The following is a 26624-nucleotide window of genomic DNA, read 5'->3' on the forward strand; positions in this document are numbered from 1 at the left end:
ATTCCACCCTAAAGTGGAACCTCCGCTGATCGGATCCCTCCCCCCCTCCGGTGTCACAATTGACACCTTTCAGGGGGGAAGGGGGTGGAGATACCTGTCAAAGACAGGTATTTTCACCCACTTCCGGGCATAGACTCCCGTGGGAGTCTACGCCATTTCCTGCCCTGCCGCGCTGTCTGCTGGGACACACACGGGTCCCAGTGACAGCGCGGAGATTTCCTATTGCGCGGCTCGCGCATGCGCAGTAGGGAACCGGGAAGTGAAGCCGATTCGCTTCACTTCCTGATTCCCTCACCTAGAATGGTGGCGGCAGCAGCCGAGAGCCGAGCGATCGATCGGCCTCGGCTGCCGGCATCGCTGGAACCCGGGACAGGTGAGTGTCCATTTATTAAAAGTCAGCAGCTGTAGTATTTATAGCTGCTGGCTTTTAATATTTTTTTTGGTGGAATCCCTCTTTAAGCTATTGAGCTCTTTAAACAGCAGGCTGGGATATGAAGATGGAAATACAATATAAATTATTATTTACCTGGGTAAAGTAAAAGAAAAAAGGTCGTTTTTTTTTTTCTATATTTATCTATAATTACCGACCAGGACACAACCCTTCCCCCTTATTGGGGTACCCCTGGAGGAGCATATCCTCCTTGAGGATTATAAAAATCACGGCTTACACTCCTTTCTCCCCCCTCCCCCTTTTTTGGAGTTTCCTGTTCCCCTTCTTGTATGCCTTTTAAAGGCTACACCACTACCTCTATCTTTGTAAAGACATTTCCTCGGCTATCCATAGGGAATAAAAATGTCATAAGCTCCTGATGAAGCTTTTTAGAGAAGGCGTAACATGTAGAGCATCCCTGAGCTGTGTCATCCATGATACACTGTTCTGTAAATTCTCTTCTTTGTGTTTTTGGCTCTTTTTATTTATTCCTACGTTATATATGTATGATAACAAAATGGGAATATATGAGTCATTTGTGTAAATTGTGATGTACCCTAGACCATACTAGACAGTGTAATCATTATGCTCTGAGGCATTGAATGCATGTTTTTCGGTTTTAGAAATAAAATATTATTAAAATTTTTATTTTTATTTTTAAATCCTGTGAACTCCTCTTTACCTGAAATTCCACTTTGTGCCCCTTTGTAATCCAAGCAATCAGCTACTAGCCTGGTCACGCTCCACCCACAGCACACGTAAACAATGGGACAGGAAGCTAGTGACAATGCCCTTATGGACACGTGCTCAGACTAAAAGCATCCAGTATACCAGGTCCAATCTGGCAGTGATCTGGGAAATTTTCTATATTGATATTTGTTGATTAGGTGCAGAGCGTCCGCCAGTTTCTGTTTCAGTTTGAAATAGAAACTGGAGCGGGTTGCGCAGATAGACCTGAAATAGTCAGTTTGCTTTGTTAATGTGGTGCATGCTACTAGTGCCCGCTTAGTTAATTCCCCTAAATGTCACCACGGAATTTTTTCATGGATAATAACATCTGTCAGGCACACAAGTACCTCTCTTCTACAGTCTCCTCTAGCTAGTAAACATACCATATCTTTTCTGCTACTGGTGTTTTAGGGTAGGTTCACTGCTCGGAGTCACTAGACAATTTTGGTCTGCTAGCAGTTCTCTCTGCTGGTTCTCAGTGCTGCTAGACCACTGTCCTCGTCTTTTTATCTATCAGTTGGTGAAAGGAAGATTAAGTGAGTGGTCTCCAGAAGCCAAGGTAGGGGAAATGATAAGAGCTCTGGAAGGGCTTTACTAGATTTCAAGGTCCCCCTCACTCTTTAGTCTCAATACAGATGGTGGTTTGTGGTAAGATACTACCGGTATTATTTGGCCAAGTGTCTATGCACAAACCTATTAAAGATCAGTATACTTATGCCCTGTACACACGGTCGGACTTTCCCCAAACTTGTCTTGCATACACGCGGTCATACAAAGTTGTCGGAAAATCCGATCGTTCCGAACATGGTGACGTACAACACGTATGTTGGGACTGTAAATGGGCCGGTAGCCAATAGCTTTCGTCTCTTAATTGATTCTGAGCAGGCGTGGCACTTTGGCCGTCGGAATTGTCCACACATGATCGGAATTTAAACTATCGGATTTTGTTATCGGAAAATTTTAGATTCAGCTCTCAAACTTTGTGTCAGAAATTGACGGAAAAAGTCAGATGGAATCCACAAACGATTGGATTTTCTGACAACACGATCTGATCGCACATTTTCCATCGGAAAGTCCGACCGTGTGTACAGGGCATTAGACTCCTTTCACACTGGGGCCGCCCGTGCGTTAGCGGTAATCACTGTTTAAGTGGTGCTTTTCAGCCACTAGCAGGGCGCTTTTAACCTCAAAGAAGGGGTTAAAAATGCCCCTTTTATGGCACTTCGGAAGCGCTTTTCAGGCGCTTTGGAATAGCTACCCACCACCCCAAAGATTCTGCTTGAAGGACTTTTTCTAACGTCACACAAGCTCACTGCCCCAGTGTGAAAGCACTCGGGTTTTCACACTCCAACGCCATGGGAGGCAGTTTTCAGTCGCTTTACAGGTGCTATTTCTAGCACTAAAACACCTGAAAACTGCCTCCGTGTGAAAGGGATGTGATATGGCACGTGCTCAGGATTAAGCTATCCATACATACAAATATTCCTGGGCCTCATTCACACTTAAGCCCCATACACACTATTCGATTTTCTGCTGATTTTTGTCTTTACCAAAACCATATAATATGAGGTCAAACCTTCAACAGAAAATCTGATAGTGTGTATGGGGCTTAAGTGTGAATGAGGCCCAGGAATATTTGTATGTATGGATAGCTTAATCCTGAGCACGTGCCATATCACATCCCTTTTCTATGTGAATGTGCAATGACATGCCAAAAATTCACCTTTCCTCCACAAACTTTTAAAATAATTTAGTTTTTTGTCAAAAATAACCAACTAGAGGCTGCATTTCCATGACTTTTCAGAAACGAATGTAACATATTGTTCCTCCCAATTCCCTGAAGTTCAATAACATAGCATAGGGTGGGTGACTCATCTACATAGGCGAACCACAACTTTATGCAAGCCTTAATTGGAAAATCATAAAAACAGCTTATTTTCCTCTAAGAGGTTGACATGTTCATGGTCTCACCAGCATATTTTATGTTTTTTTTTTCTTGTAGTCTCTTCTGTGTCTTCATGAAATCTTCCCAGCGGTACAAGCTGCTGAGACAGCAGTGAAGAGGAACCCGCGCTTTGTGGAGGCCTGGCAGACTCTGGGCCGAGCACAGCTGGAACTGGGGGAAATAGCTATGGTGAGTAAACAGATTAGAAGAAAATATCAAGTTGTTAATAGCGTGGAAAGAAAAGTCTTCTTAATGAATATTACAAGGACACTTACAAGTCAACTTTTTTGAAGCCAGTCTCACTTAAAGAGACACTGTCATCTCTATAACAACGTTTAGCCAAAAACATCTTTAAAAAATACATTTACAATTTTTATCATCAGGGCCTCTGTTGATTCCAAGCTGTACATCAAGAACAATAATAAGCTGCAAGCACACATTGGGGTAGATTTGCTAAAGGCAAAATAGTCTGTGTAATTTGTGATTGCATTTGCTCCAGAGCTTAGTAAATAAAGTGAAGTGGAGCAACTGCACTTGCAAAGTGCACAGTCTCATTGCCTTTAGTAAATAAATGCCTTGTGTGTGTAATAAATATTGTGTGCCAAAATCACCGTGTGATAGAAATAATTCCACGGGAAGTCCAGTGATCTCAGTGGTGGGTAGTCACACCCTTTAGAAGATGTGTTTTTCAAAGCTCCCAACTGTCCTATATTTGGAACCATGTAATCGATGGAGTGCCTAGTAAATATTGGTATTGATTGGTATGGTTGGTATCCTCATTAATTGAGACAGGAAAAAGAAAAGAGGAATTAACATGGACTACTTCATATTTGTTGCCATGTAATACCAGTGGAATTGAGGACTGTCTTGATACCAGAAGTAGGACAAAGTGAATTAAAATTACAACAATTTTATTGAACAAAATTAAGTATTAAAAACATGTGTTGGTTGCCAGCCATTTTACAATTTCATGGCACGGTCAATATGATAACAGAATTATATGGTTGTGTCCGGCCCCCCATTCAACATTACAGTTGTACAGAACTAAGTTGCATACAGTAAAATTTTACAATATATGGAGTATTTTCTAAAGTTGTGACAATTGGTAAATAAAAGCGCGACTTACCATCAGGGTCCCCAAGAGAGGCCTACATAAAGGCACGGGTGGCTCCCTAAAATAAAAGGGGTCTGCCACCCCCGGGGGCGGACACGGGAGCCACGTTTGAAACAGAGTAGGCTGTAAAATAATTAGAGCAATATAATATGTATAAATATCTATATCTGTGGTTTCCAAGCACACTTGTGACAAATATAGAATTGGGGTCACAACGGCCAGTAGAGAGAGTTGGTGAAACACCAATGAACAAAGAAAAAGCAAAGAAAGAAAGAAAAAATAAAGAGAAGAGAGAAAGAAGGGGGAAGGGGGAAAAAAAGAAGGGAAAGGGAGGAAAAAGGAATAAAATGGGGAAGGAAAGAGAAAAGAAAGGGGGGGGGGAAGGGGAGGGGGGGAGGGGGGAATGCACAGTGGCATGCACAGTGAGGCGAAGATTGTTGCCAATGCACTCACACCTGCCTGCTGTCATTTCTCAGCAAGCTGTGCACTAGTGGTGCCCCGATCCCGCAGCTGAATCAACTGTAGGAGACGGTCCTGACACTTGTTGGACTTTCTTGGGTGCCCTGAAGTCTTCTTCACAAATGCAGTGGAAATGTTTTTTATGGGATTAAGTTCATTTTCATGGCAAAGAGGGACTTTGCAATTAATTGTAATTCATTTGATCAATCTTCATAACATTCTGGAGTATATGCAAATTGCTATCATAAACACAGAGGCAGCAGACTTTGTGGCCTGGTGTCAAGAAGGGCAGCAAAGAAGCAATTTCTCTCCAGGACAAACATCAGGGACAGACTGGTAGTCTGAAAAAGGTACAGGGATTGGACTGCTGAGGGCTAGGGTAAAGTTATTTTCTCTGATGAATCCCCTTTCCAATTGTTTGGGGCATCTGGGAAAAAACCTTCTCCACAGAAGAAAAGATGAGCACTACCATCAGTCTTGTGTCATGCCAACAGTAAAGCATCCTGAGTCCATGTGTGGAGTTGTTTCTCAGCCAAGGGAGTGGGCTCACTCACAATTTTGCCTAAGAACACAGTCATGAATAAAGAATGGTACATCCTCTGAGAGCAACTTCTCCCAACCACCCAAGAACAGTTTGGTGACAAACAATGCCTTTTCCAGCATGATGGAGCACCTTGCCATAAGGCAAAACTAATAATTAAGTGGCTTGGGGAACAAAACATCGAAATCCTATTGAGAACTTGGGGTCAATCCTCAAGAGACAGGTGAACAAAAAAAAACAAACAAATTCTGACAAACTCCAAGCACTGAATTTTGCAAGAATGGGCTGCCATCCACCAGGATGTGGCCCAGAAGTTGATTGACAGTATGCCAGGGCAAATTGCAGAGATCTTGAAAAAGAAGGGTCAACACCGCAAATATTGACTCTTTCCATAAACTTAATGTAATTGTCAATAAACGCCTTTGACACTTATGAAATGCTTGTAATTACGCTTCAGTATACCATAGTAACATCTGACAAAAAGATCTAAAAACACTGAAGCAGCAGACTTTAGGAAAAATAATTTGTGTCATTCTCAAAACATTTGGCCATGGCTGTAGTGTTGAAAAGGCCCTTATAGCTTTAACCAGTTTTGGATTGTTCTTCTTGGCCCATTTAACTGGGGACATGTTATGGTTGTGTCTTTTGCCTACATAATTTTGTACTAAAAGTTGTCCCTCTTTCTCATCTCAGAAGATTAGGAGGTATAGGTCTATCAAGAGTTTAGGGATCTGATGTGTCCCAGAGTAGCAGAATGGACCATGTTTACTTAGAAAATAGAAGCCAACACAAATGACTTGACTAGACTTGAAGAAAGCATTGAGGTATACTACTCTCTTGTTGGTATTCTCCAGTGCTTCTGATAACAAGTTTTACTAAAGGCTAAAAAGCGATAATGGCTTGTAATGAAACAAATGTTCGATGTTAGTTTTTCTTGGCTGAGAGATGACATTATAACAGATGTATTAGAAGAGAGTATCAGGCAACCGCAGATCAATAAAATTAGCTTCATTTAGTGTTAAAGCTTTATCTGGTAATGGAGATCATGGCTGCATTAGAGTGAAATAAAATAAGAGGGCTACAGGATTATACACATTACCATTAATACAGTAGTAATGTTCTCATTTATTAGAAACGCGGAGCAGTTTATAGCTGCCATAAGTAGAAAATAAATGTTATATTATTTAATGCAGCTATAGAGAAAATATGATTGTGTTGACTTTATTTTAATGACATATAGAACAGTTTGTAACTGTTTGTAACAGTTTGTAACTTTGTAACCAGCTCTTTGTACTAGAATTTAATGTATAGTTAATGTAGAAAGCCACTTTTCGAGTGTCATATATTGCACCGCAATTTTCACATGCGGCTGTAATTCTCTTCACGACCTCAAACTCTTTAGTGATTATTCAAAGATTGACTTTACTATAAAATGCTATTTGAATGTCAACTGCAGGCATCTAAAGGGAAACTCACCGTTTCATTCTGTTGGTTCTGAGCTTTCTGTATGTTACTATTACAGCAAGTTTTAAAGAGTAAGGCTGGGTTCACACAACTGTTGTTGGAGTGTCATCCTACTTTGACCTGTGACATTGGTCCTTCTTCATTACTACATCCATCAGACTTGAACAAAATACGATTTTGCTGCAGCTTTCAGATAGTCTGACTTGTCTTTGACCAATCAAAACAATCCCAGTGTGACATAAATTCCTTTTCCTGTTGCTGTAATCACCATATCGGATGCCACAAGTCGGATGGTTAGGACAAGGATCCGACTTTGATCCGACTTCAATGATATTCAATGGGCTGAATTCAGACCAAAGTAGTGCAGGAACCTTTTTTCAGGCCGGGTTCACATTGGTACGACAAACGCTCCGACATTGGGAGCTCAATAGCGCATGATGTGTGAAAATCAATGTTTCCCTATGGGAGCCATCTTAACTGGTCTGACACAAGTCGGTCCGACTTTGAAAATGCTCCCTGCACTACTTTGGTCTGACTTTGATCCTACTTCCGCCCATTGAATATCACTGAGGTCGGATCAAAGTCAGATCGCCGTTTTGACTGACCCGACTTTGGCATGCGGCTTGTGATGATCTTGAAGGGGAACTCCACGGCAAATAAAAAAAAATGACATGGGTTCCCCTTCCAAGAGCATACCAGGCCCTTCAGTCTGGTATGGATTTTAAGGGGCCCCACAAAATCCATACCAGACCCTTATCTGAGCACACAGCCTGGCAGGTCAGAAAAGGGGGTGGGGACTAGCGAGAGCCTGAACCGTACCAGGCCACATGCCCTCAAGATGGGGTACTTTGGAGCAGGGGGTCCCCAAAGCACCTTATCTCCATGTTGATGAGGACAAGGGCCTTTTCCTGACAACCCTTGCCGTTGGTTGTCGGGGTCTGCGGGCGCGGGGCTTATCGGAATCTGGGGGCCCCCAGATCCCGGCCCCCAACCCTATATGAATTAGTATGGGGTACATTGTACTCCTACCCATTCACCTAAAAAAAAGTGTCAAAAATAAAACATTACACGTGTTTTTAAAGTAATTTATTAAGGCAGCTCCGTCATCTCTTCCGATCTCTTCTGCCTCCTCCGCTTTGCCGGTTCTTCTCTCCTCTCCGGGTCTTCTCTGCTGATGTCTTCTAGCCCTCTCCAGTTCTTCTCCCTCTGTCCGCTGTCTTCTGCCTCTGCTGGGCCTTCTCTGCTATCTTCTCGCTCTTTTGCTGGGTCTTCTCCGCTGTCTTCTCCCTCTGGTCTTCTTCCAATGTTGACTCAACACTCTCTCCTGTTCTAATTCTGGGTGTGCGGTATGCCACTACTTAGGCATGGGGTGGGGTCACCGGTGACCCGCCCCTTATGACATCAACGCCCATCATGCCTCGGGGCATTGCCATCCTAAGGGGCGGGGCCTCCGGATGACGTCTCACGGCGACCCCCGCCTCAAGCCAATATAAGTAGTAGCACCCGGAATTAGAGCGGAAGAGAGAACATTGAGCCAACATCGGAAGAAAAACAGAGAGAAGACAGCAGAGAAGATAGAGGAGAAGACCCAGCAGAGGCAGAAGAAAGCGGACAGAGGGTGAAGAACCAGAGAGGGCTAGAAGACATCAGCGGAGAAGACTCAGAGAAGGGTGAAGAAGTCGGAAGAGACGACGGAGCTGCCTTAATAAAATAAAATGACTTAATAAATGAAACCCTGTGTGTTGTGTTTTATTTTTAACACTTATTTTCAGGTGAATAAGTAGCGGTACAATGTACCCCATACTCATTCACATAAGGTGGGGAGCCAGGATCTGGGGGCATCCAGATTCTGATAAGCCCCCCGCCCGCAGACCCTGACAACCAACGGCCAGGGTTGTCGGGAAGAGGTGCCCTTGTCCTCATCAACATGGGGACAAGATGCTTTGGGGTGGGGAGGCACAGGGCCCACCTCCCCCCAAGGACCCACCCCCCCATGTTGAGGGCATGTGGCCTGGTACGGTTCAGGAGGGGGGGCACTTGTTCGTCCCCACCCCCTTTTCTGACCTGCCGGGCTGTGTGCTTAGATAAGGGTCTGGTATAGTTTTGAGGGGGGACTCCTATGTCATTTTATTCAGAGTAGGGGGTTCCCCTTAAAATCCATACCAGACTGAAGGGCAAAGTCGGATCCAAAGTGGTATGACTGACTGACCAGTGTGAACCCGGCCTCAAAGTCGGACCGATTTGTGTCGGACCAGTTAAGATGGCTCTAATAGGGAATCATTGATTTACACACGTCATGCAATATGTGCTCCCAAAGCCAGAGCATATGTCGTACCAGTGTGAACCTGGCCTAACAGATGATACAATTCTGAAGCCCACACTAGCTCCACAACACATACCACTTGGGTGCAGGTCTAGTATTGCAGCTTGTCTCTGCTCGACAAGCACAGTACCACCATGAAAGAACACTTCACCGTGTATATCTGGCATCCTTTAAGGCTCCATACACACTAGCATTTTTTATAAGCTCAAAACGTGCTAGAAAAAAAGCTGGATGAAAATAATAATAATAGTGTTTTTGTGCTGGTTTGTAGTAGAGTTTTAGAAGCTTTTATGAGCATCAGCATTTTATTAGTGTTTTTACAGTACATGAAGAAAAAAAAAAGCTTTTAAAAGTGTTTTAGTAGCATTTAGCAGCGTTTAAATGCGTTAATTTTTTTTTCTGCTGTAAAAACACTCCAAAAAAACTCTAAAAAAAACAATTTTCTGCTCCTAGAAGCTGAAGCTCAAAAACATAAATAGCCTAATGTAGCATGCATGGACACAAAGGATAACACTATTTATCTTCTAGGAGCAGAAAAAATGCTAATAACAGCTTCTAGGATCTTAAACGCTAGTGTGCATTGAGACTAAAGGTTTTTTTGTTGCAAATGGATCCTTCTTCTCTGAATGAGTAATGTGCTTCTGGAAGAATGGTCAAACATTTCCATAGACACACTCCTAAACCTTGTGGACAGCCTTCCCAGATGAGTTGACGCTATTATAGCTACAAACGGTGGGCCAACTCAATATTGAACCCTACGGACTAAGACCGGGATGCCATTAACCACTTGCAGACCGGACCATTTTGCTGGTCAAAGACCAGACCACTTTTTGCGATTCGGCACTGCGTCGCTTTAACTGACAATTGCGCGGTCGTGCGACGTGGCTCCCAAACAAAATTGACGTCCTTTTTTCCCACAAATAGAGCTTTCTTTTGGTGGTATTTGATCACCCCTGCGGTTTTTATTTTTTACTTTTTGTTATAATAAATATCCCCCAAAAATATATAAAAAAAAAATTTTTCCCTCAGTTTAGGCCGATACGTATTCTTCTACATATTTTTGGTTAAAAAAATCGCAATAAGCGATTATTGATTGGTTTGCGCAAAAGTTATAGCGTTTACAAAATAGGGATAGTTTTATAGCATTTTTATTAATAATTTTTTATTATTTTTTTTTACTAGTAATCAGCGATTTTTATTGTGACTGCGACATTGTGGGGGACCCATCGGACATTTTTGACACATTTTTGGGACCATTGTCATTTATACAGTAATCACTGCTATATAAATGCAGTGATTCCTGTGTAAATGACACTGGCAGTGAAAGGGTTAACCAGTGGGTGGCAGTGTAGGGGTTAAGTGTTCCTAGGGGTGTGTTACTAACTGTGGGGGGTTGGGCTTTCATTTAGTGAACACTGATCTCTGCTCCAATCACATGGAGCAGAGATCAGCGTCACTAGTTGCTAGGCAGAATGGAGAAATGTTGTTTACACAGCATTTCCTCCATTCGGCCGCTCCGTGAGACGATCGCGGGGATGCCCGCGGCGATCGAGTCCGCTGGTCCCGCAACCGGACTCACGGGGGTCCCGACCAGCGCGGGAGCGCGCTGCCGGCAGCGCGCTCCCGATGGCAGGGCGGCATTGAATATTGGACGTACCTGTACGCCAATATGCCTGCCCGTGCCATTCTGTCGACGTACATCGTCGTGCGCTGGTCGGGAAGTGGTTAAAGTTCACGTGTGAGTAAAGGCAGGCATCCCAATACTTTTGGTAATATAGTGTAGGTAGTGGGTTTGGTTTACGGAAGGCAAACAGTCTGTTCATGTTTCAATGAAGTTAGTAAATGTGGTGTAAACTCATATTGCAAAGAATAACCCAATCACATTGCACGTGGTTGGATGATGGAAGTTAGCAGAGCTTCACCTCATTCACTAAAGCTGGCCATACAGTAGTAGATTTTGTTTGCTCTTGACATTCAATTTGAATTGAATGGACTTTCCCAAACAAAAACCACATATACTGTTAAAAATGTGTTTGTTAAATTTTACATCCTGTTACTTTGAGGCTGGATCTACACCGGCGAATGCAACGGCTCACAGCAGGAGTCCGGTGCGTCTTCATTCACCATTTCAGGTACGATTTCTGCCTAAATTTTTGGCTAAATTTGGACCTGAAACGGACCAGGGCTCCTGTGCAATTCGCGAGTCACTCTGGAGATGTATGAACCAGCTCCATAGCCGGTTACAATCTCCTGCTATGCAAAGTGGATGCGGGGAAAACACACATCCAATTCGCAATAGTGTGAACCCAGCCTGAATGTTCTTGTCACTATTAACACAGCACATTCAAGCACTTTCCTGAACACTTATCTGCCAGTGCTTGGTCTAATTAGGAACATGCATAAATGTGATGACCATCTGAATGAGTCTTATTTTGGACAGATTGGCACCCGATTTATGTATCTCATCATATGTGATTTATTTATCTCATCACCTGTGCAGTATAATCTGACAACATATTATAACACTAATTGATCGCAGTGCTTGCAGTGCTTCCTAGGTATATAGGCAGTGGGTACCACGGTCTCCGCTCTCATACCACTGTGAGCCATGTGTAACTTTACTCATACTTTACTTTGTATTCTCTACTACTTGCCAGCTTTTCCACTAAACAGAGAACTGTCGTTAAATAAACAGAGGTACTCTTCAGGCTACAAGCTGAAGGAAAAAAAGAGGAGCAATGGTGCCTAACTTAGTAAATATTATGTGAAGAAGGCAGACTGGTGGCAAGGGATAATCCAGTGCTAGGAAAAGGCTGTTTCCTAGCACTAAAAAATAGCACCGGCTGTTTGTGGCAGTATGGCTATGAAGTGCTTATATTTCTGAACCTAAAGCTGGTGTTGAGACTTCCACGCTTTAACATTTAATCAAATAAAGTGTATCTGAACTCAAGAATTAAAATGTTATTTATTGCAGTTTACCTCTCTTTAAGGCCTCTTTCACACAAGTAATAAAGCAGTCGGATGGCACTGTAGACATGCAGCAAATTTAACAAAGCAGGTTGTGTTGACAGGTGGCAACACCTGTCAGACTTGCCCATTCAGGTCAATGGGACCGTGGAACAGCTGCAAGTCAACTGCTTGTGCTTGGCTCCTGGTTGCACTGCGCTAGTTCCATTCAAGAACAGAAAAAAAACAGGCATTCAGGAGGCAGCAGAATAACCTTTTGAATGCCTGGAAGCCACTGATCAGCCACCTTTTGCAAATCAATTCATCACAGTTCACTTTCAGGGACAGCTGTAGTGTCAACCTAGCCTAAATGTGATGGCTGCATGAGTTTGATTTTTCAGGCTTGTCTCCCTTTATTTAACTGCCAGTAATTTACTTCCCATCTAAGGCATGGCCATAGACAGAGCGAATTTCTTTCCTGCAACCACGGGTTTCCCTCCTCAGCATAGATGGTGTTGACAGAGCAAACCCTCCTGCCGAGCCATTGTGTTCTCCTGGCAGGGTAGGGGTGAGCAGTGGAAGCCGTCCCCACCAGTAGAACACCGTGATTATTGCTAGCAGCTATAAGAGCCACTAGCAATAATCACATATAAAATCTGTCAGGTTTGTTGTACCCAAGTTGATTGATCGATAGGTGATAACTGTGAGGGATAAGCTCATGGAAAAAGTAAAAGTACAGCATTTAGGTGGCGGAAGGATAGGCTTCCCCGCAGGGAGGAGGTTGAAGAAATCAGATTGTCCGCCCCAATATGTTTTGCCCTTAACTGGGCTTAACCTCAGGGGTATAACTATTGTAATCTTTGGAATTTAGTAGTGGTGTGGTTTATTTATGTATTTATTTATTTTTTGTTGTCTTTGAATGTGAGACAAAGCTTGTAAATCCTGAACTTTCAGAGTTGGTTCCCCTATAAAACAGGAGCCTAGAGTGGTACAGTGCCTGTCACGTACCTTAAGGCAGAGCCCGGAATGCAGGGAGCGGCTTCTCGTAGACCTCTGACTCGGGAGACCCTGGTAGTGATGACAGGGGCTTGGGAGCACAGAGGGGCACAAGTGCCTGACTGGACAGTTGAAGTAAGAGCAGCAGACTGGTGATGGTGGAGGTGTCCTGTAGTCCAGCAGCGGAATGTAGGTAATGGAAGGTTCAGCAGACAGCAGAAGGATTCCTGTAGTCCGGCAACGGGATACAAGTGGTCGCAGGGTACAACGAACAACGGGAGGAGTTCTGTAGTCCGGCAGTGAATGCTGGTGCAAACTGAATACAGCAGGAAGTGGGAAGAGTCCAGTAGTCCGCAGCAAGAGGTAGAAGGCAACAAAGCGCAGAGGGAGTAACAACCGGGTACGGTGGTAGACTGGGAGGTGTCCTGTAGTACAGCAGCGGTAAACAGGCAACAGACAGATAACGGATGGTGTAACAGTCCAGGTCAGGCACAGGCGAGCAGATCAAGCCAAAGTCGGGGGGCAGGCAGCAAACAGCAGAGTCGGGAACAAGCCGGGTTCAATACGGATCAGGATACGGATGCAGGTTCAGGTTCAGATACAGGATACCAGGATACACGGGAACGCTGTTGATCAGGCAACAAGGCAGTGAAGCAAGGATCCACTTTAAATAGCGCTATTGGCGCCAATTGCGTTAAACGGCCGCGCACACGCGCACCGCCGATCGCGGTAACGCTCTTGAAACTGCACAGAAGATCTTCTGCGACTTACGCCGCTCGGACGCCTGTGAGAAGGATCTTCCTGACAGTGCCTTTTGCTACATTGTGGATTCATAGAAGGGAATGTTACACAGTTGAATCCCATCACAACCTGGACCTTATATGTTAGAGGTATACAACTGGTTGCCATCAGATTATTTATGTAGCCAGATGCCTCTGATATTTTATCTTATCTAGTCTATCTATATCTTGTCTTTGCTGTGTTGATGCCGATGTTCAGGCACTTAGGTCCTTGTTAATCAACTCCACCTTTTAGTTCAGAAGTCAGCAAAAATGGAGTAGCCCCCAGTAATCAAGGCATGGAGAGTCTTTGCTGGCTGATGAACTGCCAGTTATGCTGATTAACCTGTTACCTCTTGATTAGTGCTAAATTTAAAAACAAATACTCAGAGAACCTTTTTATAGCCATCTACCTTTGAACAGTGATTCCATTACAGCAGCAGATGGTTCAGTATTGTAAAACTTTTTACCATGGAGATATGTTTGCTTTTGTTGTGCTAAACTTTATTGGACAAAGCTGCGCCTTGTATTTATAGATCAGGCATACTGTGCTAAGGTGCATTGCTCTGTTCCATGAACGATATAGAATTTGGTTATCGATTAACCTAGTATTGAGTTCATGCACTCTGAGAATTACGCGTGTTTTATGTGTGTGCCTAGCATGTACACAGAACCTTGGCGTGGTTTTTATATTTGTTGACTGACAACTATGGATCTCCCAGAGCAATTTGGAAATGCCCTGGTCCACATTGCACCTGTTGTCACTTTCTGTTTCCATCCCTGGTCTCTATTGGAAATCTGGTAATATTTGTCACAAGGTTCTTAAGTATACTATAAGCACATGACTTAAAGGTACACTCTGGTACAGTCTTAGTATATTAACCTGTCAGTCCTGCTAATTGTCATATCTGAATCAGGTGGTTGATGGAGAAATTTCATAGCCTGCTTACTTTAGCTAACTTGATACCAAAGGAATGTCATTACAAACTGACCAAGTCCTTAGAAGGTCATGTTGCTATCAAGGGGGGTTGGTAATTTCTTTACACACTAGTCATGTATATAGCACAAACTTGGAATAATCAGTCTTGTCTCAGAGGTCCATGCACGCATCTGATTGTGATCATCTGTGTCAAGCCGTGAAAGCAGGCGGGACTCCTTAGCGAAAAGGCATTTTTATAATATTATTATATTTGTATCTATCATTACTTAATTAGTTGTTATACCTACAAGTGTTTGTGTGATCTCTCTTTTTACACCTAATAAAACCCCAAAAACGTAAACTATCACGTAACTGTGATAAAACAGCTGTCCGTGTCCTTTGCTAAATTTCTTATACCTCCTGGCAACTTGGAGTCCCAAACCTTTTGCCACAACACAGGTGTTTCCTCTATTCCTGTTGCAATAATAAAAATATAAAATTAGTTAAAATCAGGAAGATTGGAGTTCCTTCTATTTTACACCATAAGGCACTTTATTAAAGTGGATGTAAACACGATTCATGACATCTGCAGTGTTTTCTTAGCTCTCTTTAAAGCACTGTGTCCAGTTGCTTTCTCCTGCTCTGTTCCTCTGTTATCAGCCTGATAACATCTGACAAATTCTCTGACACATGAGATAAAAGCAGGCTGAATTTTGTGTCAGGGAGGCTGCTATAAATAGATTAGCAGGCAGCTTTACGTGTCACAGAACACCTCTGAGAGTCTTTGCCTATGAGGAGAGGGGGTGTGTGGGTGCCTTTCCTCTAATCAACTGTCTTGACTGTATGCCCAGACTTCACACTCCGTGTTAAACAGCAAGAGAAAATCTCCTAACACAATCTGAACTTTTTAAACAGTATATACAGTGCCTTGTAAAAGTATTCACCCACCCCTTGGCTTTTTACCTATTTTGTTACATTACAGCCTTTAGTTGAATGTTTTTTTTTTGTCTGAATTATATGTGATGGATCAGAACACAATATTCTAAGTTGGTGAAATAAAATTAGAAAAATATATACATAAAACTGTTTTTCAGAAATACAAAAATGATAATTGGCATATGTATTCACCCCCCCCTGTTATGAAGCCCATAAAAAGCTCTGGTGCAACCAGTTACCTTCAGAAATCACATAATTTGTGAAATTATGTCCATCTGTGTGCAATCTTAGTGTCACATGATCTGTCATTACATATGCACACCTTTTTGAAAGGCCCCAGAGGCTGCAACACCTAAGCAAGAGGCACCACTAACCAAACACTGCCATGAAGACCAAGGAACTCTCCAAACAAGTAAGGTAAAATGTTGTTGAGAAGTAAAAGTCAGGGTTAGGTTATAAAAAAAAAAAAATATCCAAATCTTTGATGATCCCTAGGAGCACCATCAAATCTATCATAACCAAATGGAAAGAACATGGCACAACAGCAAACCTGGCAAGAGATGGCGGTACACCAAAACTCATGGACCGGGCAAGAAGGGCATTAATCATAGAGGCAGCACAGAGACCTAAGGTAACCCTGGAGGAGCTGCAGAGTTCCACAGCAAAGACTGGAGTATCTGTACATAGGATGACAATAAGTCTTACGCTCCATAGAGTTGGGCTTTATGGCAGAGTGGCCAGAAGAAAGCCATTACATTCATCAAAAACAAATTGGCACGTTTTGAGTTTGCGAAAAGGCATGTGGGAGACTCCCAAAAAGTATGGAAGAAGGTGCTCTGGTCTGATGAGACTAAAATTTAACTTTTTGGCCATCAAAGAAAACGCTATGTCTGGCGCAAACCCAACATATCAAATCACTCAAAGAACACCACCCCCACGGTGAAACATGATGTGGGGATATTTTTCAGCAGTCGGGACTGGGAAACTGGCCAGAGTTGAGGGAAATATGGATGGTGCTAAATACAGGGATATTCTTGAGCAAAACCTGTACCACTCTGTGTGTGATTTGAGGCTTGGACGGAGGTTCACCTTCCAGCAGGACAATGACCCCAAACACAGTTGTGGGCATGTTTTGTAAATTAAATGGTGCAAATCCTCAAACAGTCCATGTTAATTCCAGGCTGTGAGGCAACAAAACACGAAAAATGCCAAGGGGCAAGGCCCTGTAAAGCTAAAGACAGCAGATATACATGTAAAATGTATGTAGGGAGATTTGTTTTATCCTTGTGTATCATCTGAGGCTGTTCACTTCACTTGGTATATGTGAGGGTTTGCATCCACTTTAACTGTCAACACACAAAAAAAATAGGTCCCGTGTGATCTTATTTTTAACACAATACAAAGAATAGGGCGTATACATCTCTGTGTTCCAGTGTGCTATAATGGAGTTGTGTTGTAGCACAATGTAGACATGCATTGGGATACAATTAACTGAATGGCAACGTCAACACAGTCCGCGTTAATGGAGGAATCGATCCGTCCAAGCCATTGTGTATTCTTGGCGGGGAAACCATACCCGCTGGGAGAAGACAGTGATTATTGCTAGCGGCTAAAACATCCGCTTGCACTAATCACATGTATAATCCAGCAGGCCGGTTGTACCCAAGTTGACCAATCAACTAGGGTCCATTCAGCCTGCCCATACATGGTTCAAAATTTCAGCCGGCTACTGCTGATTCAATTCTGTCTATGGCCGGCTTTACTCCCTTCATCTTTTCACCTTTCCCAGTGTTGCCCATACAACATACAAAAAGATAATATATAAAAACCAGATGGATGACTGCAGTCCGATAAAACCACTTCTTTATTGTAACGTAACTAAAACGATGATGCAGTGCAGAGAAGAATGAGACTGCTGACACATTTTTACGCTAAACCGCTTGTATGTCTGTGTTCTAAAACACTATACAGCAACAAGAAAAGGTATGTGAACCCCAGGGAATTGGTTTTCTGCAGTCATTTGCCATAAGATCTGATCCTCACCAAGTCACAACAATAGACAAACACACAAACAATTCTAATTTCTCCTGTCTTTATTGAACAAACCCATTCAACTTTCACAGTGAGGGAGGGAAATGTAAAGTAGGCCATAGATGGTGCAAATTTATTTTCTGAAACCAGGGCTGACAGGGGAATCCCTCCTGCTGAGATATTGTGTTCTCCCGGAAGGGGAGCAGTCCCAGCTGGGAGAAGACAGTGATTATTTCTGGCAGCTATAGTAGCTGCTAGCAAAAATTGCAAGTAAATCTGGCAGGCTGGTTGTAACCAAGCTGTTTGGTCAATCAACTGTCCTGTCCCCTCCCCTACGTGTGTTCGACACATGGATCAGTGATGTGTCTTCCTCAGGGGGATTGTCTTCCTCAGGGTTTTTGACAATCTCCCTGAAGAGGGCACGTAACTGATCCCTGTGTCGAACATGCATAGGGGAGGGAACAGGATGGTGAAGTAGGCAGCAGGTTTGAAAGCTTTGAATGGACAAGCTATATCATAATTTTTCTTTTATCTGCTATAGAGTGGTGTGATTCAGCAGCTGGAAGATATAAGTATCCAGATTGATGTTTTATAAATAAAATACATTTTTAAACGATAAAATACCATTTGGACTTTATTTTTATATATGGACGGAGGAACTTACTGCTGGACATCTCAGGATCCCAAAGAGCTTTATTCACCTAGAACCCAGGGGTGGTTCACAGGCATTTTTTGATGAAACTTAGGTATGCAGTCAAATGACCTGAGTTGAGCAGATTCACACAGAGGGGAGCACAAGGATTTTTCTTCCAGCACAATGGACATTTTTATTTATTATTTAATATGTTTGATATTATGCACGTTTTACACTAAGTCATTCATACACTTTATTTATATGTGTCATATCACATTGGTTATATATATCAATATAGTGAGGCACTTTTCATCTGTTATTGCTTTAATTTGCCAGCACAGTGGACATTTTATATAATATATGTTATTATGTTTCATATCATGCATGGTTTGCACTATTACTACTACTAAGATATTCATGCATTTTATGTGTCATATCACATTGGTAATCTTAATAAAGTGCAGCATTTTATTTGGTTTTATATATTTATGCACTTATGAGATTGTGATCAGTGCCAGCAGCTGTATCAATTAAGAAGATTCTGAGTGATTCGTTTGGTTTGCTCGCAAGCTTATTTAGCATCAACTTAGTACTTTCAGCCTGCCCATAAATGCTTCCAATTTCGGCTGGTTCTTGGTTCATCTACGGTATGGCTGGCCTAAGTGAACCCATAGACTAATTACTTCAAGGGAAGCTAATTAGAGTCAGTAGTCTCAATATTTTTAGGGATCCATCGGTGAACAGACAAATTGTCTATAAATTAAAACAGTTTAGAACTGTGGCAACTATTCCTATAACTGGGCACCCAAACCAAGATGAATTCCAAGGCACAACACAGAATTCTAAATGAGGTAAAGAGGACCTACAAGTAACAGCAAAAAGTTTGAAGACTGGAATCACTAGAACTGGCAAACATCCCTGTTTATGAGTCTACCATACTTAAGGCTTTGAGTAGGCAGGGTGTCCATGGCAGAACACCACAGAAGAAGCTGCTGTTCTGCAAAAAAACATTGCTGCATGCCTGCAGTTTGCCAAAGAGCACCTTTGCGAACTGCAATGCTGCTGGGAAAATGTTTTGTAGACTGATGAAACAAAAGTTTAATTGTCGGGGAAGAATACACAGCTTGCCAACATCATCCCAACAATAAAGTATGTCGTTGTCTTAGGGCTTGGGCCACTTGCTATCATTGAGGGGAAAATGAAAGTTTAAATTCAAAGTTTACCAAAATATCCTACATGATAATGTTGGGACATCTGTCCACAAGCTGAATCCTAGAAGAAGTTGGGTGATGCAGCAGGACAATGACTCTAAGCACGGAAGTAAATCCACCATAGACTGACTTCAGAAAAAGAAAATGCATTTTTTGGAATGGCCCGGTAAGAGCCCAGACCTTATCTCCATAAAGATGTTGTGAAATGACCTCAAGAGAGCCATTCCCACTAGACATCCTACAAATGTATCTGAGCTGAAGCAGTTTTGTAAAGAAGAACCGTGAAAAATTCCTCCTGAACGTTGTGCAGGCATGTCCCAGAGCTACCGAAAGCGCTTGCTTGAAGTCATTACTGGCAAAAGAAAGTTCAACCAGGTGTTAATGCCAGGGGTTCACTTACTTTTTTCTCCATCATTGTGAATATTTAATGGGTGCGCTCAATAAGGACATGGCAAATTATTGAGAATTCTTTGTGTCATCAGCTGAAGCACATTGTGTTAGCCTATTGTGAGGATCAGATCGAATTGTATGCACATCATAAAACATTACAGTCCCCCTGCAGCAAGGAAAAAACTGTATTGGCTTTTTTTCTAACTTAAACATCATGCTGTAAATGCAAAGTGTCCTCCTGATAAGGTAAGTAACTTTTAAACTAGGAGAAAATATAATTTTGCTCCGGTATAAATGATATGCAGTGCTTTTATACAATATGCACAATGCAGATTTTAGCATTTTGCACGGTTGAGTAAGTCGTCTCATGAGCACAAAAATACAAAATATATCTGCTATTAATGATTAATCCCATGAATGTGATATGGGAAGCTGTAAACTCAGAATAAGTGGCGGAAATACAGATGGTGTCATTGTGGTCCCCAGGTTATGTATTTTTTTCCTCTTTTTACTTACCTCTAAGTGCCGGTTCACACTGGGGCAGCTTCAAAGTCGCCCGACTCTCGTCCAACTCTGAAGCAGCCCCATACAGCACGACTTTGACCATGACAGATCCATAATTTATATGGTATTTGCAAAATTGCATGCTACAAAACCATTCATGTATTCCAACCATTTGGTATGAAATGGTAGTTGGTCACATTCAAATGGACTTGTACTGTAATGTCGAAGACATCCTATAGCTTCTCCAAGTCACTTCTTTAGTTCCATTGAGCATCAGTAAGATACTCCAGCATTTATATCCACACATATAAAACAGACACCTTAATCAAGTTCACCTTAAATGCATAGATGTTGGTTGTGCAAGCTTAGTATAATTATTATGGATTGTGTAGATGTTGATGGTCCAAACCTTCCATCATGTCTTGGACAACCAACCACTACACATTTCATTGTGTTTGGACTTATCTTGGACTATCACTATCTACACATTCAATGGTGATTTAACCAATATTCAACAATAATCAACATTTATACATTCTATGGTGATTGGATTACAGTGTCTCTGCCACCAGTATGGATATATATTATGGGGTTTCTTCCTCACACTCAATAGAACTGAAGAAGTGGCTTGTAGAAGCTACAAAATGTCCTACTCATTACAGAACAATTCGAATATATTTACAATTCCTGCCATGCAGTATTTTACAAATAATGTGAGCTGTAAATTAGAACTAAACTCTTATCTGCTAGATCTATATAAAACAATATATATAGAATATTATATTAAAAAACACATAGTAACAAACTAGTCCCATTTGTCCATATATCCTTGCAAACGTATTCATTTGTGGTGCTGTGTTTATTTCCAAGTGCGGCAAATGTATTCCAACTTTCCACCGCATTTAAAGTCCTCCAAATTGTTCTTTCACCATGTGTGTATATCCCTTCTCCATCATAAATATGCTCTCACCTTATATTTTGATCCAGTAATAGGTTTCATGTGCTTGCCACTTTAAGGATTCATGTACACTGCTACTGGTAAACGGACGTTTAGGAGCAGTTGGACATTTTTTTCAACTGCTCCTGAACTCTCCTCTGTTATCTTATCAGTACATTTACACAAGTTTGTTTATAGTCATTTCTAGGCCGTTGCGTTTAGAGGCTTTTTTTGGAACCCAAAAAAAATGCGTTCCGAAGCTGTGTTTAGAGGCATTTCAAACGCGGCTAAACGTGGTAACTCGCGCTTAGCTGCGTTTGGTTTATAGCAATTTTTAATTTTTGGTTAAACACCACTAAAGGCTGCATGTAAACGCAGCAAAACAGACGTTTTAAACGTGGGTTATTATCTGTCAAGTTAAATCATTCAGGAGAGGTTGTAAAAACGTCCCGTGTACATGAAGCCTAAGTGGGGTCTCCTATGCCATAATCGTTGTGCCTACAGATCTTCTTTAATCCATCTCCATCCTCCCCAATCCTTTGGTGAATGTGTGTTAATCACTCAAAAAAGAAGAGCATATAATATATAATATGTGATATTTTAATAATAAACAAATATACTCAACTTATTCCTGGGGCACAGCAGTATATAGGCATATAGATATGTAAACCTTCAACAAAATTGGCAACTGTGCACTTCCAGTTTGCGGAGTGACGTCACGGGCTCCTCCTAACTCGTTGCGTCATCAAATCACATGACTTCATCAGGGGATAAGGGGCTGGTATACACAGAGTGTCTTATATACCACAGCCAGTTGTTTCTATGGATACAAAGCAAACAAAAATCTGCGGCCGCTATCTTAATGGAGACCAAGCTGCTGATATACTAGTAAGCTATTATGGGTTATAGCAATATAAGAAAATGATCCTATTGCAAAGTCACCATTTATTTGGAATACCACACATAATACAAATACAAACAGGGTACTGTGACATATTTCAAACATATTAAAAGCAAAACAAAATACAGGACAAGTCCAGTTGAATGTGACCAACTACTACTACTGTCCCTCCTGCATGCTTTTTTTCAGGTCAGTTGCTTTCTAGGTTAAGGGAAGGACCCAAATGCTTGCCACTTTAAATACAAGTGAGCTTTGATATTTCTATCCTATAAGATTCCCTTTAATTAGTTAAGAATGTGCAATGTAATGTGCATCTATCAGGTCTACATGGTGTATGTCTTTTGTGCACTTTTAACGTGCAGGAAACTGGGCATTTTTACAGAATTATGTGCCACATTTTTGCTCCTCTGCTTACGTTAGCAGTAGTACACAGTGCTCAGTATACTGCACACTGCCACCAAAAAATTCAAAGAATTTAGATGCTCATTCTTGACATTTATCAAAGAGATACAATGCAGAATACCTATACGCACAGGCATTACTTTACATGCACATAAATCGTATGTAGACCTGGACTCGATCGAAGTTATGAATCCTAAACGTCACCACTGTCTAGCGAGAATGGGTTGCTAAGCCACCGAGGGTACCACAACAACACAAATTCTGAAGGTGTGAACACTTCTTATTAATGACGGGATAAAAAAGCAAATGTTATTCATGGAGTAAAACAACGGTGTGCGTAAGTATTACGTATTTATTTTGTAAACCAAATTTTTTTATGACAAAATAAAAAATAGGTTTGTTTAAAAAAATATATAAATAAATCAACGTAGATTGTAAACCTCTCTCTGTATGTACAGTATATTCATTTCATAAAAATTCACTTAGGCCTAGCCATCTCCTTTTAAAGACAAAAACTGAGTAAATCTTCCATTACATCTCAGCAGTATTGTACTGTTAGCCCAGGTCAACACGGTGAACCACCCTCAAGGGGGTGTCCATGACAGCCTGGAGGCAGCACTGTCAAGGGGGTGAATATTCCTGCAAAGTTTGGTTTTACGTTAACCAAAAAATAAGGATGTCTTTGATAATATAAGACTACTGAAAACTCAATACTATAGATAGCCTTTCTCAACCTTTTTAACATAAGGGAACCCTTGAAGCAACTTTCTAAACTCAGGGAAACCCTTGCTAATAGTTACCATATCTACAGCTCCTTGCTTTTTTGGTCATTGGGAAAAATCCATCTACCTTCCTCTTTACAGATGGCTAAAAAGATCATTGTTGTCAGTGGTTACTCATCTGAGAGGCAGAAGTTTCTCATTGCTCAAGGAACTCCTAGCTACCTCTGGAGGAACTCTGTCTGAGAAGGGCTGCTATATATTTTTTCCCAGCATACTTAAGCCGGCCGGCCATACGTGGTTCGAATCTTTTGAACCATGTATGGTCAGGCTGAATGTACCCAATTGAACAACTTGGGTACAACCAGCTTGTCCAATTTTACATGCAATTATTGCTAGCAGCTATTCTAGGCACTAGCAGCAATCGTATTCTCCTGGCGGGGGTGGATCCCCTCGCTGGGAGAACACAATGGCTCTATGGGAGAGATTCCCTCATCATCGCTGAGCCGTGGTTGCAGGAAAGAAAATTGCTCCAACTACAGCCAGCTTTACCAGCTAGCCAGCAAAAAGAAAAAACTAATTACAAATCTAACAATTTGTGGTAAAAACAGATGTTTTAGTTGCACAACATTTGCAAATATATGAAGCTGCACTACCTTGTCAAGACCCCTGTGTATGTCGTGGTCCTTGAATCTTGTGTATGAGAGCCTTCATATGGGAGCATATATGGATAAAAATAAGGGAAGGTATGGCAGGAGGCAGCCTATTTCTTTTTAAAGCGGAACTAAAGTCACAATACTACTTCCTCTGCAGCACATGTGAACATAGCCTTTAAAGAGGAGGGCCAGTTTAAAAAAAAAAAAATTAAAAGTCAGCAGCTGCAAACACTGTAGCTGCTGACTTAATAAACACACTTACCTGTCCAGGGCGCCCGCGATGTCGGCCGCCCGAGGCTGACCCGTCCTTCGGGTCCCGGCGCCGCCATTTTGGCTAAGGGAAAGGGGCAGTGGAGCCTTGCGGCTTCACTGCCCATTTCCTACTGCGCATGCGCGAGTCACGCATTGCTTTGTGAATGGGGCGCGCTGTGTTCTGGGACACACAGTTCCCAGAACACAGCGCGATCCATTACCCAGAAGATGCCGCATGGAGGAGAGAAGATAGAAGATCACCGCGGAGGAGGAAGAGGCAGATTAGGATGATGTGCCTAGCAACAGGCATTTCTGGTAAGTTAAAAAAAATATGTTTTTTCATTTATTTTTTTGATGTATTTTTTTTTCAGGGTGGCCCTCCACTTTAAGTGTCACTAAACCCACATGATAAAAAAAACAAAAACAAATCAGCAAATGGGGTATTACATTCTGTTCATACTCACTCTGAGATTCATTTTTTGTATTCTGCAAAAAAAACTGACTGGTTCCGCTGCTCTTGATTTCCACCTTCTGTTGATGTCCCCAATTCAGCTAGGGATTTTGCAGCTGTGGTGGCAACTCTGCACATGCTCAGTTTTCAGTGAGTTTCTATGCTGAGCATTCCTCTCTTGCATGTTTGAGCAGCCCATGTGACTATAGAGTCACACATGTGGGTGTATACACAGTGCTAAATGGCAGCCCACTCCCTACTTTCTCCTCCATACCCACTAACCAGCTAAACATAATGGGGGTGGGATATTACATGTAGCTTGATGAAGTCTTCACACCCCCCTTATTCCAAAACATAGGCTGGAGAGGCATGACACAGCCTGTGACTGGCAGAAATCCTCCCACACCATGTTATTGCCTAGAAAATAATAAAGATTTGATTTCAAATATATATTTGTATGTCAATTTTAAAACAGTTTATTGATATTATTTTTACTCTGTATTCCAAAGGCTGTTTTTTTATTATTTTTATTTTGAATATGTGACCAGCAGCAGAGGAGTAGAAGCTGCTCCTGCTTTTGTTACCCTGCAGACAGGCTGGAAAAGATCTGTATCATGTGGCAGCTATATATTGATGAGGAAAAGGGTATTTAGATGTTATTTTTTAAATAAAATAATTACAGTGCCATCATCCACATACAGAAATAGAAGGGACAATGTACAATAAAGGAGAAGTACAGCCAAAGCTCGTTTGGCTGTACTTCTTCTGTAGCTCACAGGAGTGCTTTCCTTTCTGAACCGTTTTCAGCAGACAACGGGCTGAAGTCCTGCTGTTGGCTGACGTCACAGAGACAGTCCAGGTTTAGGAAGAACTGTGACCAAATTGTTGGGATCCACCCACATGCCTGGACCGACACCCAGTTCAGCCTCCCAGCGAGACGCTAAGAACCCGAGCTGGACGCTCCCCTCCCCCTCCACAGCTCAGTGCTCTAGTGAGCACTGGAGGGGTAGAGCAGACAGCGGTGACTGAGCGCCACCAACTCTCTGCTCAGGGAGCTCTGAGAACCGAATGATAGGCGGTGTTTGATTACTCGGTTCTCAGCCTTTGAGCTAGTGGGGGACAGATGCTGCATCCACCTGGGTAAGTATGATTCTAAAATAAAAAGGAATCCCATTCTTATTTTTTAAATGGTGTGTGTTTAGTATCACTTTAAGCTCCTGAGAAGATTCCAGTGTGTTGACCTAGTAAATTGAAAGTCAAGGGTAGGTAAAGGAATCCTAGTTCTGATCATTTGTCATGCAATTTGTAATTTAGTGTGAGCATGATTGTGGTAGAATTGTATCTCTATCATGTACAGATAAATCTATTTCTTGAGAAATGTGAAAGTCCTCACCTGACTACAAATTTTGTTGTGCATAGCATCATTTATCTTCTCTTAGACATAGTAAGGTAAGTATTTTTATACCACTTACTTGTATCATGTAAGTGTTGGGGCCCGTTGAAATCGTTATCCTAACCTGCCTATCAAGTAGAAGTGTTGCACAAAAGGGGGAAGTTTTGTTTCCCTTTTACCTGGAAAAGTTATCGATCTTCACCTTGTAAGACCAGAATTTTACAGCATGTTGGATTATCAATGCTGTTAAGCACTTTTATCTCACTGTTGTTAGATCCAGTCACCTCTCTCGCTCTCCATTATAAGCCGTCTTTAAACCAGTAGCATTACTTGCTATTTTCAGGCTTTGGGTTGCACCTGTATCTGTAATTAGCTTTTTCAGTTGATAAGTAATTTAGGCAAATAGTCATCACAGGAATAATGCCCTGTACACACAGTCAGACTTTCCGATGGAAAATGTGCGATCGGATCTTGTTGTCAGAAAATCCGATCGTGTGTGGGCTTCGTCTGACTTTTTCTGTCGGAAGTTCCGACACACAAAGTTTGAGAACAGGATCAAAAA

General features: G+C 42.0%; 1 protein-coding gene across 2 annotated transcripts in view; it reads left to right on the forward strand.

The window, feature by feature from the left end:
* The window catches only part of TTC33 (tetratricopeptide repeat domain 33), a 341381-nt gene that overhangs the window by 264126 nt on the left and 50631 nt on the right, over positions 1–26624 (forward strand). The window contains exon 4 of one of the 2 annotated variants that reach the window (XM_077462811.1): positions 3162–3293. The exons of the other annotated variant lie outside the window; for it this stretch is intronic. Coding sequence (XP_077318937.1) covers positions 3162–3293 — 132 coding nt within the window. The remainder of the gene's footprint in view (positions 1–3161; positions 3294–26624) is intronic. 2 annotated transcript variants of the gene reach the window in all.

The sequence above is a fragment of the Lithobates pipiens genome, unplaced genomic scaffold (assembly GCF_037356315.1).
Source record: "Lithobates pipiens isolate NorthernLeopardFrog02 unplaced genomic scaffold, aLitPip1_a1.2 Scaffold_3, whole genome shotgun sequence".
NCBI classification, from domain to species: Eukaryota; Metazoa; Chordata; class Amphibia; order Anura; family Ranidae; genus Lithobates; species Lithobates pipiens.